The 16,171-nt window shown below is 37.7% G+C and overlaps 1 protein-coding gene across 3 annotated transcripts; it reads left to right on the top strand.

Moving 5' to 3' along the window:
• The first annotated feature begins 2,835 nt into the window (after positions 1–2,835).
• LOC116251811 (protein STRUBBELIG-RECEPTOR FAMILY 8-like) lies at positions 2,836–12,896 on the top strand. 3 transcript variants are annotated; one of them, XM_031626079.2, is made up of 17 exons: positions 2,836–3,262; positions 3,521–3,639; positions 3,972–4,104; positions 4,220–4,291; positions 4,382–4,447; positions 4,544–4,615; positions 4,691–4,762; positions 5,048–5,119; positions 5,190–5,255; positions 5,338–5,403; positions 5,943–6,289; positions 7,130–7,374; positions 7,628–7,896; positions 9,001–9,133; positions 9,918–10,057; positions 12,152–12,305; positions 12,535–12,896. In XM_031626079.2, exons 2-17 carry the CDS (start codon positions 3,546–3,548, stop codon positions 12,679–12,681), a joined length of 2,148 nt encoding a protein of 715 aa, XP_031481939.1. In that variant the 5' UTR covers positions 2,836–3,262; positions 3,521–3,545; the 3' UTR covers positions 12,682–12,896. The 3 variants fall into 3 exon arrangements, with proteins under 3 accessions (XP_031481939.1, XP_049932598.1, XP_049932603.1); XM_050076641.1 differs by having other exon boundaries at positions 5,338–5,435; positions 5,951–6,289; XM_050076646.1 differs by lacking the exon at positions 4,544–4,615 and having other exon boundaries at positions 5,338–5,435; positions 5,951–6,289.
• The last annotated feature ends 3,275 nt before the right edge of the window (positions 12,897–16,171 follow it).

Here is a 16,171-nt window from a genome sequence, read left to right as displayed (position 1 = left end):
TCCTCAACCTCAAGACCTTGGAGGTTCATTTGGAAGGCTTTGGGACTATACGGGAAGAAGACTCATCTTCTCAAACATTCTCATTAGATTTACGTAGTCAATATCACACTCGTTGTTCCCGTCTTCATTTTCTCAAAGCCATACAACGTCGCTCTAAAATTTCCTCTACAGAGTCAATAACTGCTCTTGAGTACATCTAGAGCATGAGCAAAGTAAAATAAAATTTCATTTTTCTTTGTAAGATTGAAATAAGTTTTTTTCTTGCTCATTGAATGTGTGCATTGTTTATGCTTGAAATGATGTTTATGCATAATTGATTGATTTTCCTACTAATATGCAAATGAACGGTAATAACAAGGGCTTGGGTTAGAATTTCTTTATTATCATGTTGATTTTTGAGGTTGCATTTGTCCAACTTGAGAAAACCCTTACCAATGATGACATGATAAAATGTATCTTTATGACATTCTTATGTTTAACATTTCTTTTAATCACCTAATTAGGGATCTCAATTAAAGTTTTCTTATTATATTAACTTTTCATTTCATGTATGCTTGATTTTCTCCTATACTCAATGGTGGGGGAATAAATTTCTTTGTAAAAGATGAAATAATTATTGTTTTACAAGTTTCATATGGAAATATTTTGGATCTTGCTTTCAAAAGAATTTCAAAAATAAGAATCCTCTTCAATGAGGCATTCAGGACTTAGCATAAGCACTTACATGAGTCTAAGTTCCTCTTCGACTTACAAAAAAAATAATCAAAATCAGAAATGCTTCAAGTCTTCTATTGATTTTAATTTTCATATATGCATTTGGATATATACACACATATATATATATATATGTAGACATAAAAATATCTCTTTTTATCTTTCTCTCTTTGAGTTAACATCTTCTTTTATAGACTTTCATATACACTACCCGTGTGTATAGGCCTGGCATCGGGCCAGCCCTTGACGGGAATCAAACTTGGGAGCTCATCCCATACGAATCTTACATGAATATAGTAGGGTCTAAATGGGTCTTACTAAGTTAAAAGCACATGAAACCTTATACAAACCTAAAGTGCATCTTGTCAGTGGAGAATTTAGTAAAAAAAGAGGGTTGATTTTAACGCAACTTTCTCGTCAGTCATTCGGCTTGCTAGCATCGAGGCTATTCTTTCCATTGCTATTGTTTGTGCTTGACATAAAGATATTTTTTTGAATGGGAATCTTAGCATGAGACAGTCCCCATGATATCAACACTCGTCTACTCAAAATTATGTTTGTAAATTGAAGCATTCGCGTTATGGCCTTAAACATGCATCCGGGGCTTGGTTTTCACGTTTGAGCATATTGCTTCTTGACTATGGTTTTACCAAGCCACTTTCAAAAAATTGGTTCTACTATCTTCGAGGCAAACGCAATCAGCTGAAGCCGCTTGGTTTGAGGGGGAGTATTAACGGAAATAATATCTAGGAGGATCAAAATCGTTCCGTAAAAGGTGGGTCCGGAAAGGAAGCTTAACAATATTGAAGGAGAAAATAAAGCACGCCAGCTTGGGAAGCAAGATCATCCTGCGAGACAGCTTATTTGCTAGAATTTCTTTATTGCCTACCACATTTCAGATTCTTGGAATGGCATGCACTTGAAGTGTGCATGTTTGATTTTGTTATAACCTTAGGAAGTCTTACCCTTGATGTACTAATGCCCTCTTCTACAGTGAAAAAAAGAACAAAGTTGGTGACTGTTGTTAATAGTTTAGGGCCATTGATGGTGATGGAGGAAGTCCGAGAAACTCGATGGTTCTCGAGGACAAGTCATGATTTTAGCAGTATTTCAATCACCATATTTAAGCCAAGTTAAGTGACTTTTAGACTGCTGTTTCCGATGGGTTTCGTCCCTGTACTTCTATTCTTCAATCTACTGGATGAGAACGTTAGCTCTAGGAAGAAGTTGATGAATCACACGACGAGTGAGTTCTGCATTCAAGGTTAGTTGTTCGATGTTGGAAAGCTCCATTTAAGGATGTCAATGAATTGGATTTGAAATGAATATACTCTTAACCGTAATTACTTTTTCTGTATATTCACATATTCAAACTCAAATTCACATTCAGATAGGAACAAAAAAAAAAATTACAAATCGAAACTGAATCTAAAATTTAATTTTACAATCTAAATCTGATTTTTATATTCATATCGGAATCTGAATTTGAGTTTTGAAGGCTGATTTTCATAATATGTAAGCATTGGATATAAGATTTATTTAAAAAATGAAATCCGACCTGAATCCAAATCCAAATCTGAACTGATATTTATATATTTGAATCTGGTCAAATGTCGTTTCTTAAATTTGAATCTGATCCAACTTCTTAATTATATATTATTTTTTTTCCATATCCGACTTTTTTGAAACGACTTGATCAGATACTCATTCTACATGAGATACATTGACATCCCTTGCTCCTCCTCTCAATTCTTTATATCATGAAATTTGTTTTCTTTTCCTCTGCCTAATCTAGGAGGTGATGATGGATGAAAGGCGATGAAGTTTAATGCAAACTGAGATGGCTGACCTGAATGATTCCAGTGGCTAGTTCTTGAACAAGGTGATGATGGATGGAAGACGATGAAGTTTAATGCAAATTGAGACGGCTGACCTGAATGATTCCAGTGGCTGATTCCAACATTGTTGAACAAGGTCCTAAACAAGGTCCAGGGGACTCGGTGCCACCATAGGTCACAAGAGAGAGAGGGAGAGAGAGAGACGTTTAAGTGTCATGTTTGTTTGGTGCCTGGAGGCTATAAGGACGGGTGTCGAAAAGGCAGCAAACAAGGTCGTATTGACTCCATGCACACATGAAGGCATGGTCCCTACGTTTCTCCAATCGATGGATAAGCATGCAGAACAAAACGCATGGAGCAGGCCTGCACCTGGAAACGGGGGCGGCAGTGGGCTCGTCTGAATGTTTGTTGAACGGTGGATGGAACGCCAGAGTTTGACCTGAACGCGGCAAAGCTGCCAATTCAGTTGGCGGCGGTTCGAAATCGAATCCTCCCGATTCCCCGAATGGCGAACCAAGAAGTGCAGATGGAAAAAAGAAGGTGGTGTCGACGTGGCATCATCCAGAGCATAGGAGACGGGAAGCAGCAAGCCCGCCCGAACGCACATACAAATTACAGTACCGCCACAGCACGACTCCAAACGACGCAGAGCTCACACTCTCTCTCTCTCCCCCTTCACCCCCCACTCTGAGATTTTCTTGCATTCGGAGGTGGTCTCTCTCTCTCTCTCTCACACACACACAAATGGTGCTGAGTTATGATATTGTTGAATCTTGGATTTCTGATTTCCATTTAGTAGGCTTCTCTGATCACTTTCTTGGTGCCTTAGACACTGGATGTTCTTTTTCTTGAGAATCCTTGGTATATTTGTCAAAGTGGCTGCTACTCTAAATTCTTCTTTCTCTTCGGATTGCTTTTCACTAATTCAAGCGTTCTTATTTCTTTTTTCTTTTGCTTGTCAATGATAGGCGAATCGCAAGGTGTATTACGATCATGAACAAGATGAGGCCATCTTTAATCTTGGCCCCCGTTTTCTTGTTGGCTGTATTGGTCGGAAGAACCAGGGGAGTGACAGATTACTTGGATGGTAGTTTCCTTCCGATCTTGTAGTTCTTTTTTAATTTCCGGAATTTCATCCTGAAGGTTTTGCTTAAACTATGCTCTGTCTCTATCCTGAAGAGCTTACGTGTCCTTGTTTTAGCATGACGTTCTGTTGAGCACGGGTTTCCCAGTTTTCTATCTCCAGTTTTTTCTGACAAGCGTGTCATTGGAACTTCGATTTTGTTCGGTCAATATGAATTCATCTAGTCAGCAAGCACAACGGATATCAGGAATTCTTTTTTTTTTGTTGTCAGTAATTGCAATCATGTTGCACAACTTGTTTTAACTTGTTCGTCTGTATCCTTGTACGGCGTGTAGTCTTGGCACTTCAGGATCTCTATGGCGCCCTTAACTCTCCGAAACAACTCACTGGTTGGAACTCAATTGGCGGTGATCCATGTGCAGAATCATGGAAAGGAGTTTCTTGCTTTGGATCAGCAGTTGTGTCAATGTAACGTTTAGCTAGATTATCATTCTGTTTTATTACTTAAAGTTCATATTGTAGCCTATCTCTAATGTTTGGAATCGTAGACATGAAACGCAGTGTCATGGTTTTCCTTTATCAGTAGGCTAAGTGGACTTGGGATTTCTGGAACTCTTGGACACCACCTATCAGGCCTTCGTAACGTGAATTCTCTGTAAGTTGTTGCAGTTGCACAAAATATGCAGGCACATTCATATACTTTGTTGAAGTGTCGTACTATTCTCATTCTAGCTTTCACATATAGGGATGTCAGCAATAACAGCATTGGTGACACAATACCATCTGAGTTACCTACTAGCATTTCTTATCTGTAAGTGCTTTCGATCTCCTGCTGCAGTTTGTTGTTAAAATAACCTTTTACTCTATTTGTTTTTTCACTCGTCATAAATCTTCCACTGCACTACAGAGACCTTTCAGCAAATAAATTTTCTGGAAATATCCCGTTTGTTTTTTCTGCCATGATGTCACTCAATTATTTGTAAGTGTTTAATCTTTGGTATTTTTTCTTTTTAGCAGTGAATTTTGTAATATTTATTTCTGCTTCTGAATGCAGGAATCTTAGTCACAATTTGCTTACTGGCTCAATTGGCAATATCTTCACTAATTTGAAGAAACTCTCCGTTCTGTAAGATCTTATTGAACTTATTTCTTATAGGGTAGACCTCGAAATAGTGGTGTCAATGTCATTCTAGACATGCTTAAGAAATATCTATTTTACTGAACCTTGACTCTTTTCTTTGAAAGTTACTTCTTTGGAAATGTTTGAGTATTTTTGTGGAAAGCAGAGAAGTACCTTCTCCAATATCCTGAAAATTGCCTTTTTTTTTGGGGGGGGTGGGCTGGTATCTGCACATGCAAATCTTAGCTGTGCATTGGTCTAGGGCTCACTCTTCTTCTTTGACAATGACAGAGATCTTTCTTTCAACAAGCTTGCTGGAGATCTGCCCATTTCGTTCAGCTCCATGTCCAGCCTCTCTGTTTTGTGAGTAAAAAAACTTTTTGAAATAATTTCTATGCACAATAACTGACATTAATTTACAAATTTCTGGCAGAAATTTGCAAGGCAATGACTTGACTGGGTCTGTTACCTTTTTGGTTGGCCTGCCTTTATCAAATCTGTAGGTGTTAAAACTTTAATAATCATGTTTTCTATATAAAATTGGCTTCTTCACTTCTACTGACAAATTTTCTGCTTGCCAGGAACATTGAGAACAACCAATTCAGTGGCTATATTCCAAAGGAGCTTGACTTAATTCCAGATCATAGGTACAGCATTCACATATATGTTTGTCAAACAGGTGATCAATATGCACATATATGTCTGTGTGTGTGTGAGAGTATATATATATATATATATACGCACACATATCTATGTAGGTATATATATGTGTATATAACTATATATACCTTTTAGATGTAATCCCAAAAAAGGGGCTGAAGTTTCTGATTTTCTTGATATGGTCCTTAGTTTTGTTGAAAACTGCCAGATAAAGGCCTCGATTCAAGTAACGTCATATTCAAAAATGTGAAAATTATGAATTTCAACAGTCCTTTGAAGTTCAAAAGCATTTTCATCCTTTTCAGTTATGTTGATATTCCAATTAGTCACAAATGTAAGAAGATAGGCCCTTATTTAACAGTCGTTATCAAAATTGAGGCATGTCCCAGGAAAATCAGAAATGTGGTGCAAACTTTTGCGGTTATGAACAAAAGACGAGCCCCTTAAATGGCAAATTTCTTGGTTATACATTGCCAGCTAACTTTGTTAATTTTGATATTACAATGTGAAAATACAATGAGCGCAGAACTGCAGGCAATAAATTCCAGAACAGTGATGACAGTCAAACAGGGAATTTGACAAGAGTTCCAATTACAAGGCATACGCTTCCTTCTACAGCACATAATATCAGTTACAGACAACAAAATGAGCTCACAGCCTCTAGAAACTTTCCTCCCTATGGAGGTAGCAAATATCATAACAAGCGGGCCATACCAGGAAAAGTGGCTGGTGCTGTTACTGCAACGATATTTGTGGCAACCTGCTTGATGTTGGTTGTCATATTCAGAGTTCGTCGTTGTGTAAAAACAAAGCATGAGAAAAGGCATAGAATTGATGGCTGCTGTGATACTCTTCCGATTACCTCAGATGATGGTAACAATAATACTGCTTTTTCCAGCACTTAATGAGGATCTTTAATAAGATGGTGTAAAACGTTCTGCTTTGTGGTTCTAAATTGTAAAAATATTAGAAGCATATTCTTTCCAATTTCAATTTCCCTTAATGTGGTTCTCAATTCAAATGTTATGATTATTAGCAAACTTGATCAGTCTGTGGATACGAGTTCTGTCCTTAACATGCACCTCATTTGTCTGAAAAACTACATGATTGCCAATTAGAACATATGCAGAATCTGTCGGATCATAATGACCAGCTTGGAAGGGGCAGGAGAAAACATCTTGCACGTGTTAGCTAATTTCGGTGAAACCAACCATTTTATATCATGGACTCATGAATTTGTCTTTTATGATATTGGATACTCTACTAAGCCAATTGCATGCAACTTATTTCATGCAATAATAAAAATGAATCCACAGTGAAGCATCAGATTTATAATGCATGTACCAGTTTGGAACCATTGTGGAGAGAAATTACCTTTTTCCTTGTCTTGTTTGAGAAGCATCATTGTCATCTTCAAGATTATTTACTTTTGTGGCCTGTTGTAGATTCTGAAACAGGAAAGAATTACTGACTCTTCCAAATCTTTCCTTATGTTGTTTCCAATTTACCAACTTGTTGGTTTTCTGTTTCTGTTCATTATCTCATAACTAAAATTTTGAAAATAATCTTATAAGCTCGATACAAGATTTATTACAGTAATGGCTATATATCGTCGGAGGACATTTATTTCCTCTTGCTATGTTTTTCGCTTCTTCCTAGTCTACTGTTATATTATGTTAACTTGGTCAATTTCCATTTTTGTCTCTGCATCAGAACTGAGCACAAACTATGTTAGGGCTCATCTATCTCCTAACAGTTCAAAGGTTGCACCCTTACATAGTAAATCGATTACATTAAGATTAGATGGAAGAAGAAATGTGTGGAAAGGAGCAGATACAAATGCAACATCATACTCGCTTATCGACCTTCAAAGTGCAACAGAAAACTTCAGTGCAAAAAGGCTTTTGGGGGAAGGGTCTACTGGATGTGTCTACATGGCAAAGTTTCCTAATAATCAGGTATGCAGCTTAATCCAGATTTTGTCTATAACAGTCTTTAATAATGACATAGTAAAATGGCTGCCAATTATGCGCAGCATATACTTTTCAGTAGGGAAGAATGATGGTTTCATAAAACTATAATGTTCCTTATGTCGTAGATGTCTTTTAAGCCTGGTTAACCATGTGTAGCTTTATGCTGGTTCTCATTCTTTCTGGTTATTTTGAAGATTATCTTGGGTATTCTTTCTGATCACTGTAGTTGGCTTCACAGGTTCTGGCGGTTAAGAAGTTGGAACTGCTACCATCCCTTAGAGAGAGAGAGCAATTTTTGGAAATTGTTTCCAACTTATCACAATTAAGGCACCCAAACATTGTAAACCTTGTAGGTTACTGTGCAGAGCATGGCCAACACCTTCTTGTTTATGAGTACATTAGCAGTACAACCCTCCATGATGCATTGCATTGTGTTGGTAACACTAAGAAAGTTCTGACATGGGATGCTCGACTGGATATTGCACTTGGTGTTGCGAGGGCTTTGGAGTAAGTATACTTACAAACAAAATTCTTTAGATTAAAGTTTAAGTATTTCTTACATCTACAAGCTTTTATAGGTTTTAGTGTCAGAGGCACATTGGATCATGCCTTTCCTCAGCAGTTGAGAGCACTTCATGAAAAATAAATTGATAGCCGACACCATCCTTTTTGACATTTTCTTTTCCCCATTTGTTTGTGTTCAAATACAAGTTTGACATTTTTTCTATCTTACTGGCAAAAATCTCTGTCTTCTGCATATCTATTTTCCTTGTATAGTTCTCTCGAACTGGCTTATTCTTTAATGCTGACATTCACATAAGTTTACCTTGCGAAGGTGCAGTGGTACATGGGAGCTGACTGGATGAGCTTAATTTGGGGGACCAAGGATATTTGAGCACAATAAAAACACAATATAGACATATAATGTGCATGAACAAACTTGGGCACTGTGATGTTGGTTATCATATTTGCATTAGTTCCAGGCCAACCATACATCATTATACCTATATTTTGTACCACTCTCTTTAGCCTCTCTGTACAAGATACACATCCTAGTTTATGGACTTCAGCAAGTAAGGATTGAAGAGCGACTTGGTCATACCAAAAAGGAGTAATTTGTTTATTATATATGCATGAACTATATGACGGCAGACATTGATGCTCACATGATAAGATATTCAAAACAATGCTACTTCTATAGATTTTTTTTTTTCAGTGTAGAACATAAATCAATGAGACATACATGACGTGCTTGTGAAGGATCACTTGCTCTAGCACTTAAAAATATGAAATACATGGCAGAGAATTAAAGGTCGAAGCTGAGGCTCACAGAGCATGGTGAATTTGATTGCATCTTGGCATCTGAATTAGGATTATTTCTGATTGTAGCTTGAAGTGTTTTTGGTATCTGTCATCTAATGACATAAATAGCATCATTACTGGGGTATCTTATCCGGTGCATTTGGAAAGGCCTGTTAGCTGCTTGAGCCTCATTTCGTCTCACCTTTTTGTCATCTTTGCTTATTCCCATTGGTTCTTTTAGAAAATACTACATTCACATATGTAGGATAATAAGTTTTTCACTTGATAATTTCTCTCTGAATTGCAAAGGTACTTGCACGTGTCATGTTTGCCTTCTGTTATCCATGGAAATGTGAAGGCGAGTAATGTTCTGTTGGATGATGATCTCTTTCCTCAACTATCTGACTGTGGGTTGGCACTAGTACCTAACGCTAGACGTCAGGTTTGCTTCTTCTCGGGTATCTGAATTATGTTGCCATGACTCATAAGATTCATTGACTGCAAGAAAGCTAATTTCTGCTCAAGTATGTTGCTTTTTAGTTCACTAAGTTTACCAATGTATCTTGTAATTTTCTGGTTGGGAAACAACTGTTTCTGCTTTTTCTTTTAAAAAGTTCTCAAATTGAAGCTCAGTATATTAATATTACTGTTTCTTCTGTTTCCTCTTATATGAAAAGCAAGGTTTCTCTTCTTGATGTTATGTTATTTCTCCACCTTTGTTTGTTTTTCATGTAAATGGCCATCATTCACGCTTATATGGGTACATGTATTTGGTTCTTCAGTAGATCCTCAATCAACTTATGCGAAGTGTTTTACCATAAATTGCGTGAAACAGTAGCATAGTTCTCATTAATAAGAGCACAAGGCAAAGGCATATATTTCATGAATAACTTTAAGAGTTACAATTGATGACTAGGAAGACCCTCATTTTGCTATGTCTGCCAGGATCTGTCACCGACTTCTGCAGAAAGTATCAGTTGCTCATGCAAGTTACAGCAGGAATTTGTGGGTGGTTATACAAGAAAAGTGACTAGAAAATCCCTGTTATTTTTTTTTGGTTACTAAATTTTTATGTGTGAAAGTCATGCTGCACATTTTGTAATTAAGATGCACACAATTTTGTCTATTCTGTCTCTTCTTGGAAAGCTATTTGAATTCAGATAACATTGGGAGCTTTTGTAGGTGTTTTTGTTTGTGGCCTCACAATGAAACTGTTTGTGCAACAGACCTCATCTTTGTTGTTCTACTCATCTGGCTACACAGCACCTGAATCAACGATGGTTGGAATATACAGTGAGAAAGGTGATGTTTACAGCTTGGGCGTCATAATGTTGGAACTGCTGACAAAGCGAAAGCCAAAGGACAGGTTCTAGTATATCTGAACTTGACTGCTCCCAGTGTCTTTGCAATACTCATAATTCCTCTAATCTACTTGACCTGGTTAATATTCTTATTCATAGGGTAGTTTATCAAATAATATGCACCTGCTCTCCTACATAATTAAGACGATAACCGGCTTTAATCTAATCTTGACGGATTATGGTATGTGCTTTTTCATCTGATTTTTAAATAAAAGGTGTGTCACACAAGATAAGGTTTACATATGTGTCATAAGATGCACCAAGAGATATTTTGAATAGTAAAGGGAACTTTGTGACTTTCCAACCTTCTTTGACATGACTTACATTTATTTAAGCTTAGAGAAGGTTTTCAGAATGAGTGCTTCTGAGGAAATATATTACATACTAGGACATATTCTGTCTCTGCAGACATAACTAAGGGAATCTGCTATGTTATACAATTAGTGTGGATGTCCCTAACATCTCATTATTGTAATAGAAGGATAGTTCATACAGATTTCTGGAGTTAATAGAGATGTGCTCAAAGCCGATCATGGTGATGGAAATGCTGCAAAGAAAAGCACAATTGCCAAAACTTCTCCGTATAACAACAATATAAAGACTGATATCCAAATGTCAACATGATATAGGACAGAGTGCTTAGTCCACAAAATTAAAGGCAGGGGTCTACCGTTTGATGACTCATATTAGAAACCTTTCACTACGTCTTGTTTATTAGACATCCATAGGGACCTGGAGGTATTAGAAACTCTTCACTCAAATATCTTTTGACTACTTTTGCATTTTTATTTTTGGTATTTACGAAGCATCGTTTGTCTATCCCTTGTATTTTTTCTTCAGTGAAGAATGAAAAACACATGCGAGGTTTCTAATATTTGATTCATTGTATATTATGTTGCACGAGCGCAAGGTCATTATGTTCTTTATCCACCTGTATCCCCAAAAGTTACTTCAATTTTCCAACATGCTTTATTGAAGAAGAATTTAGTTCCTTCAACATGGTCATTGTGATAAAGGACGTGGTGGAACCATCAAGATATATCCAAGTAATATCATGTGGTCCCTCATCATATGAATGGATGGAGAATGGATCAAAGCTGATTTTCTGCTTCATTTTTCACTTCAAAGCTTCAAAACCAGGACTTCTGAGGCTTGGTTAACTGGCGTGTACTTTACTTCAATTTGGGCCCTCTTAGGTCGTTCTCCTAATAACGTTGAGGTTGCTCCATGGAGGTGTATTCCTTCAAACCCCTTCTTGAGGGGTTTTAGGTCATTTGGTTCAAGACCCATTTGCAGTAGCAAGGGACAAGTTAATCCTTTTCCGTTAAACAAAAATAAGACTAGTTAGCCTTCTGATAATCTATTCTATGTTTCTTGAAGAAGCCTTTTACAACAAATTTGAACTTAAATCTTGCAGTGCTGAAACTATATACTTGGTTCTGTACACATACTTTGATATGACAAACATTCTTGTCCTTGGCCATGTATATCTTAAATTCTTCATTCCTCCTTTTCATAAATGGTCTTGGCCCGGTTGTTTTCTCAATTTCATTACAGAAATTTAATGATCAATGCTGAAAGTACTGAAAAGCCAATTTATTGGTGCCAAATCCCCTCAGATCTTTGCAAATTCCATAACAGGTACACTTCAAAGGCTCTTAGTTGCTGTACCTTCTTTCATATGGCTGACTGCCTAGAGTCTTGCTGCCAGACCCCTGACTCATTCATTGTGTAGCTTTCCTCTTGTTCTCTTTGCTGCACTGGGTCCTGCATCGCATGTTCTTGTTGCATGCTAGGAGTAGTAGAGTGACAGGGTTGGCTGCACCTTCTTTTCCCCTTGTATTATCGCTGCAGTTACCTCTAAATCTGTATTCATCCAAATCAGCATTCTTTTATCTTTCACATTAACAATTAAACTATACAGTTCAAGACTTATATACATGAGTTTTAATTTCCTTTTGTTCTTTGATAGAAGTAGAGTATTTTCCACCCTTACCTTTTTATGTCTAATACATTTGAAACTCCAGTCATGAACTTTTATTCCTTAGTTTCCTCATCATGCAAAATTATGGCTATGATCTTTTCTATTGTTTTTACAGTTTGCTGCCGAGATGTGAGCAATATCTAGTCAGATGGTTTGGTTCACGGAGACAAGATTCTAAGGCATTAATGGAAATAGTTGATCCTGCAATTTGTGGCATCTCGTCAAGTTTTCTTTTACAATTTGCAGACATCGCTGTTGCTTGTGTTCAGGTACCATAAAATTAAAAGACTGATCCCAGAATGAAGTTTCAATTTTTCAAACATATATGTGAAGAGTGACATGTAAACTTGTAGAAATGAATAAGAAAAAACATTACAGTTCCTAGTTTTCTTTCATAAACATTTTTCCATGTCCAAGTGTAAATATCTAGTTGATTTATGGTTATTGTCAATCTTATCTAGTACATCTGGTTTTTTAACCCTCTTCAATTATTGACAGTCTGAGCCAGAATCTCGACCACAGATCTCTGAAGTGGTTGCTGCGCTTCTTCATTTATTTCAAAATGCAAGCCCTAATTCAGCAGAGGCGTCTGATGATGCATCATTCTGGAGCAGTGGCACAGCATTCGAAAGTTCTCCACTTTGATTGTGGTTCTTCACCATGAGAGAACAAGTATTGGGAGTTATTTTCTTGCTTGTTCATGAAAAATTGAACTTTTATTCTTTTATCTGTGAGGAAAGGCAGTTGTTTTCAATCTCAGGATGGTCATGATTCTAACTTTTTATCAGGGTCTGCATGTGCAGATCTTGGTGAACTCTCATATGATTACATTGAAGCTAAATCAATCATGTTCATTAGCAGCGCAGTTAAGGCATATTAGTTACCTTTGCAAATGACAACGTTTTCAACTGCTAAATGCAACATATTGGACTAGGCTTTTTACCTATACACCAGAAAAATCAAACTCGTAAAGGATAGAATGTGGTTATATAAATTATTAAGAATAGGTGCGTGTTTAACATGGTGGGCAAATGTCTGTTGGCACCAGTGAGATGCCCCGGGAAAATACCCAAGGTGCAATGTGAGTTTGGAAGTCTACAAGCTGAATGAAAGTCTGATCTCGTCCTGCTCATTGAAATACGAAATGTCAACTTGATACATCTATCAAAAGCTTTCATCATGTTGTGAGGATGTTGATATTCATAAAAAATAATCAAATCCCAATGTATCAACTGTACTAAGGCAAACAGGGTGAAGTAATCTTTATACAGAACCATGGAATGGTGGAAATGGAATAACACAACTTTTTTCCGAACAGAGAAACCACTGGAATGGGAGGACTACGTGTTAGTTTGGCCTCTCATACCTATCATTGCCTCCTTACAGTGTAGGCTGCAGAACTCTTTGGTGATGGTCTCCGTCTCTTCGACTTGCCAAGAATATCGAAACAATTTTTATTGCCAACAGTTGCAAGGCAATAAATTTATTGAAAAACTTGCTGGAGCAGCTAGATCAGCTTTACGTTTCAGGTTGATGGGGCTTGAGGGATTGACATTGGTTGTGTGCTCCTTGCCGCTTGACTGAAGTGACGGTAACTCTTTCTTGATGAATGGGGAATTGGTACCTGGACATCTACGGTGTGCAGTTGGCCAGTCGATTTTCAATCCCTTCCAACTGCTCTCTCTCCCTCTCTCTCTCTCTCTCTCTATATATATATATATATATATATATATATAAAGAGAGAGAGAGGGGGGGCGTGGTGTAGACACTTTCTCTTGTTTTATTTCCTAAAATGTAGCTGACATACTTTAGAGCATCCATAAAGTGTACGCGTACCATCGTACATTTCTGTTTTAGGCAGCATTATTTAGAAAAGAGAAGTGCCAGGATTTTTAACAGAGTTTTGTCATCAGAAATGATATGCATGTTGAACAACGAAGATATGCTGATAGATAAAATTGTCAATCACTAACTCCTAAGGAGAAATGGCTGGCTTTGAAGGATATCTCAAGACGCTTTTGAGGAAGAGAACCCCTTGATAGTACATTGACAAACCTCGGTCCAGCAATGCTGCAACCTCTGTTCGAGCAACTAACTAAAGTTACACAGCATCATCATAAATGAACCTGCCACAAACTTAGCTTCTCATATAATAACTTGGTCTGCTTTGGAGGACAAGGTTAGATTACCCTATTCCTCATATTCCAATCATCCGAATGACTGTAGGGAAGGTAGCAGGTAGCCACGAATTTTGCTTCAATCCCCTCCTAATGCTTTGAACGGTACTCTTTTTTGAGAAGGTCCACAACCACAACCATCGATCTCCATGCAAGCACTCCCATATCTTTTTCTAGGAGGCCTTATTCTTTCCGATGAACTCTTCTCGCTTGGGTACTATCACGGGGAGTGGAGTGAGACTTCCTCGTCCCCAAGAAGGTTGGCGTTGTGGCTTGGGGTAAGGGCTGGTATGTAGTCACTGTCCATTTCAACACCAAAAGTATATTGTCAAAAGGTCCTTTAGTAACAGTAAAAATATGTTACTTTTCCACAAATCTATTCCAAAAATTAAGTTATGATCATAAAATATTTAGAAAAATGTTTTATGAATATGCTCTAATTTTTAGGATAGATTCATGGAACAATAACACAATGTTGTTCCTATTGTGAAACAGCCGCTAAAAAAAAAGGACGGGTTGGGTGGAAACTTTGACTTTCTACCGTGGAAGGAGACTCCATTTTCCAATTTTTTCTCATCGACCAAAAGCTGAAGATGCCAATTCCCCACTTGCATATGATGGCAGGGACCATCACGTCCCGGTCCCCATGATGCACCTTCATATTAAATACGTCCTGCAACGTGCAAGCACAGCCCACTCTGCATCAGCTTAATTGAAACACAATAGCTTAATCCACATTTAAACAACAAAAAGAATAATTACACATCTGCGCTCAAGCATTTTGCCAAGTTTGGTGGCTGTGGGTACCGCCATTCCTAAAGGTAATGAAACAAGAAGTTAAAAATACAAAGAGGTCGCGGCCTGCCCTTCTGTGAAACGGGCGTAATGGAGTGGAGTACAGCAGGGTTTGCAGAAATTAGGAAGCTAAGCTGCAACCCGTCTGATCGCCACCTTAGACGCCCTCAAATCTCACACCCCAAAAAGACCGATCAATCTTCCCCCTTCGCCTATCTTCAAAAATAAAGGAAAAAGTGAAATTAAGCTTCAGCTGCAAAAATGATGTTCTCAAGGTCTGAACTGGTTTTTGGAAAGGATCTGGCCCATTGGATGACTGCTACATGGCAATATTATCATCGATTAGCCTCATATCGACTGATCCTCAGACATGGCTGAAGATGCCCACCTTCGCAAAAATTATGTCCGGCGAGGTAGGCATTGTCAATTCTAAAGACTTCGGTTGAGCGGGGTTTTCCAACGTCCATCAGAAAGTTGAAGCCTCTGTCCAACTCCTCGTCTCAAATACAAGGCTTATTTTTTTCGATGTGTCAGGATGTCGCTCTCACTTAGGCTTCATATTGTGTGCTGGTGACTCTTGGTGACTTTCCTTTTGCAGTTGACAGTTTGGGAATTCAAAACAAAAACTAGTTGCATTTTAGCTTTGCACTAACTCCACGGGGGATGGCTCCAAACTTGAGCAGCCATTTGATGAAGGTGAAAGTTTGAGCAGCACCTGCTTGTAGTTTTTTCATTAAATAACATTAGCTTGTACGGCCTAACTGCATTTAACAATAAATTCACGAGTCTTTATAAACCATGTCACCACATGTAATGCTAATTGTCAAATCTATAAAACACATGCCCACATAATATAAATCAAACATGGGCAAAAAGCTTACCTTTCAGGTCTAACCAACAGCAGAAAGACAACTCTATAACCCAACAGAGACAGCCCTATCCAACAATGAAGAAGACGCAACTATCCACAATCTTCACTGCAATGCACACATTCCCCACCATTAGAATGAAAGAGACGATGTATATATCTCCCAAATGTGTGCATTCAATTCATGCGTTAAGTTTCCTTTCCTTTGTGCCTCTATGAATTCTTTTTTGGTTTCAATTTTCTCATCATGACTCATGAGACAACAAAAAATCCTGCGTTAGGACATTCAATATCG

Source organism: Nymphaea colorata, chromosome 1 (assembly GCF_008831285.2).
Source record: "Nymphaea colorata isolate Beijing-Zhang1983 chromosome 1, ASM883128v2, whole genome shotgun sequence".
Classification (NCBI taxonomy): domain Eukaryota; kingdom Viridiplantae; phylum Streptophyta; class Magnoliopsida; order Nymphaeales; family Nymphaeaceae; genus Nymphaea; species Nymphaea colorata.
Note: the sequence above shows the minus strand (reverse complement) of the source record. Positions and strands in the feature narration are given on the sequence as shown.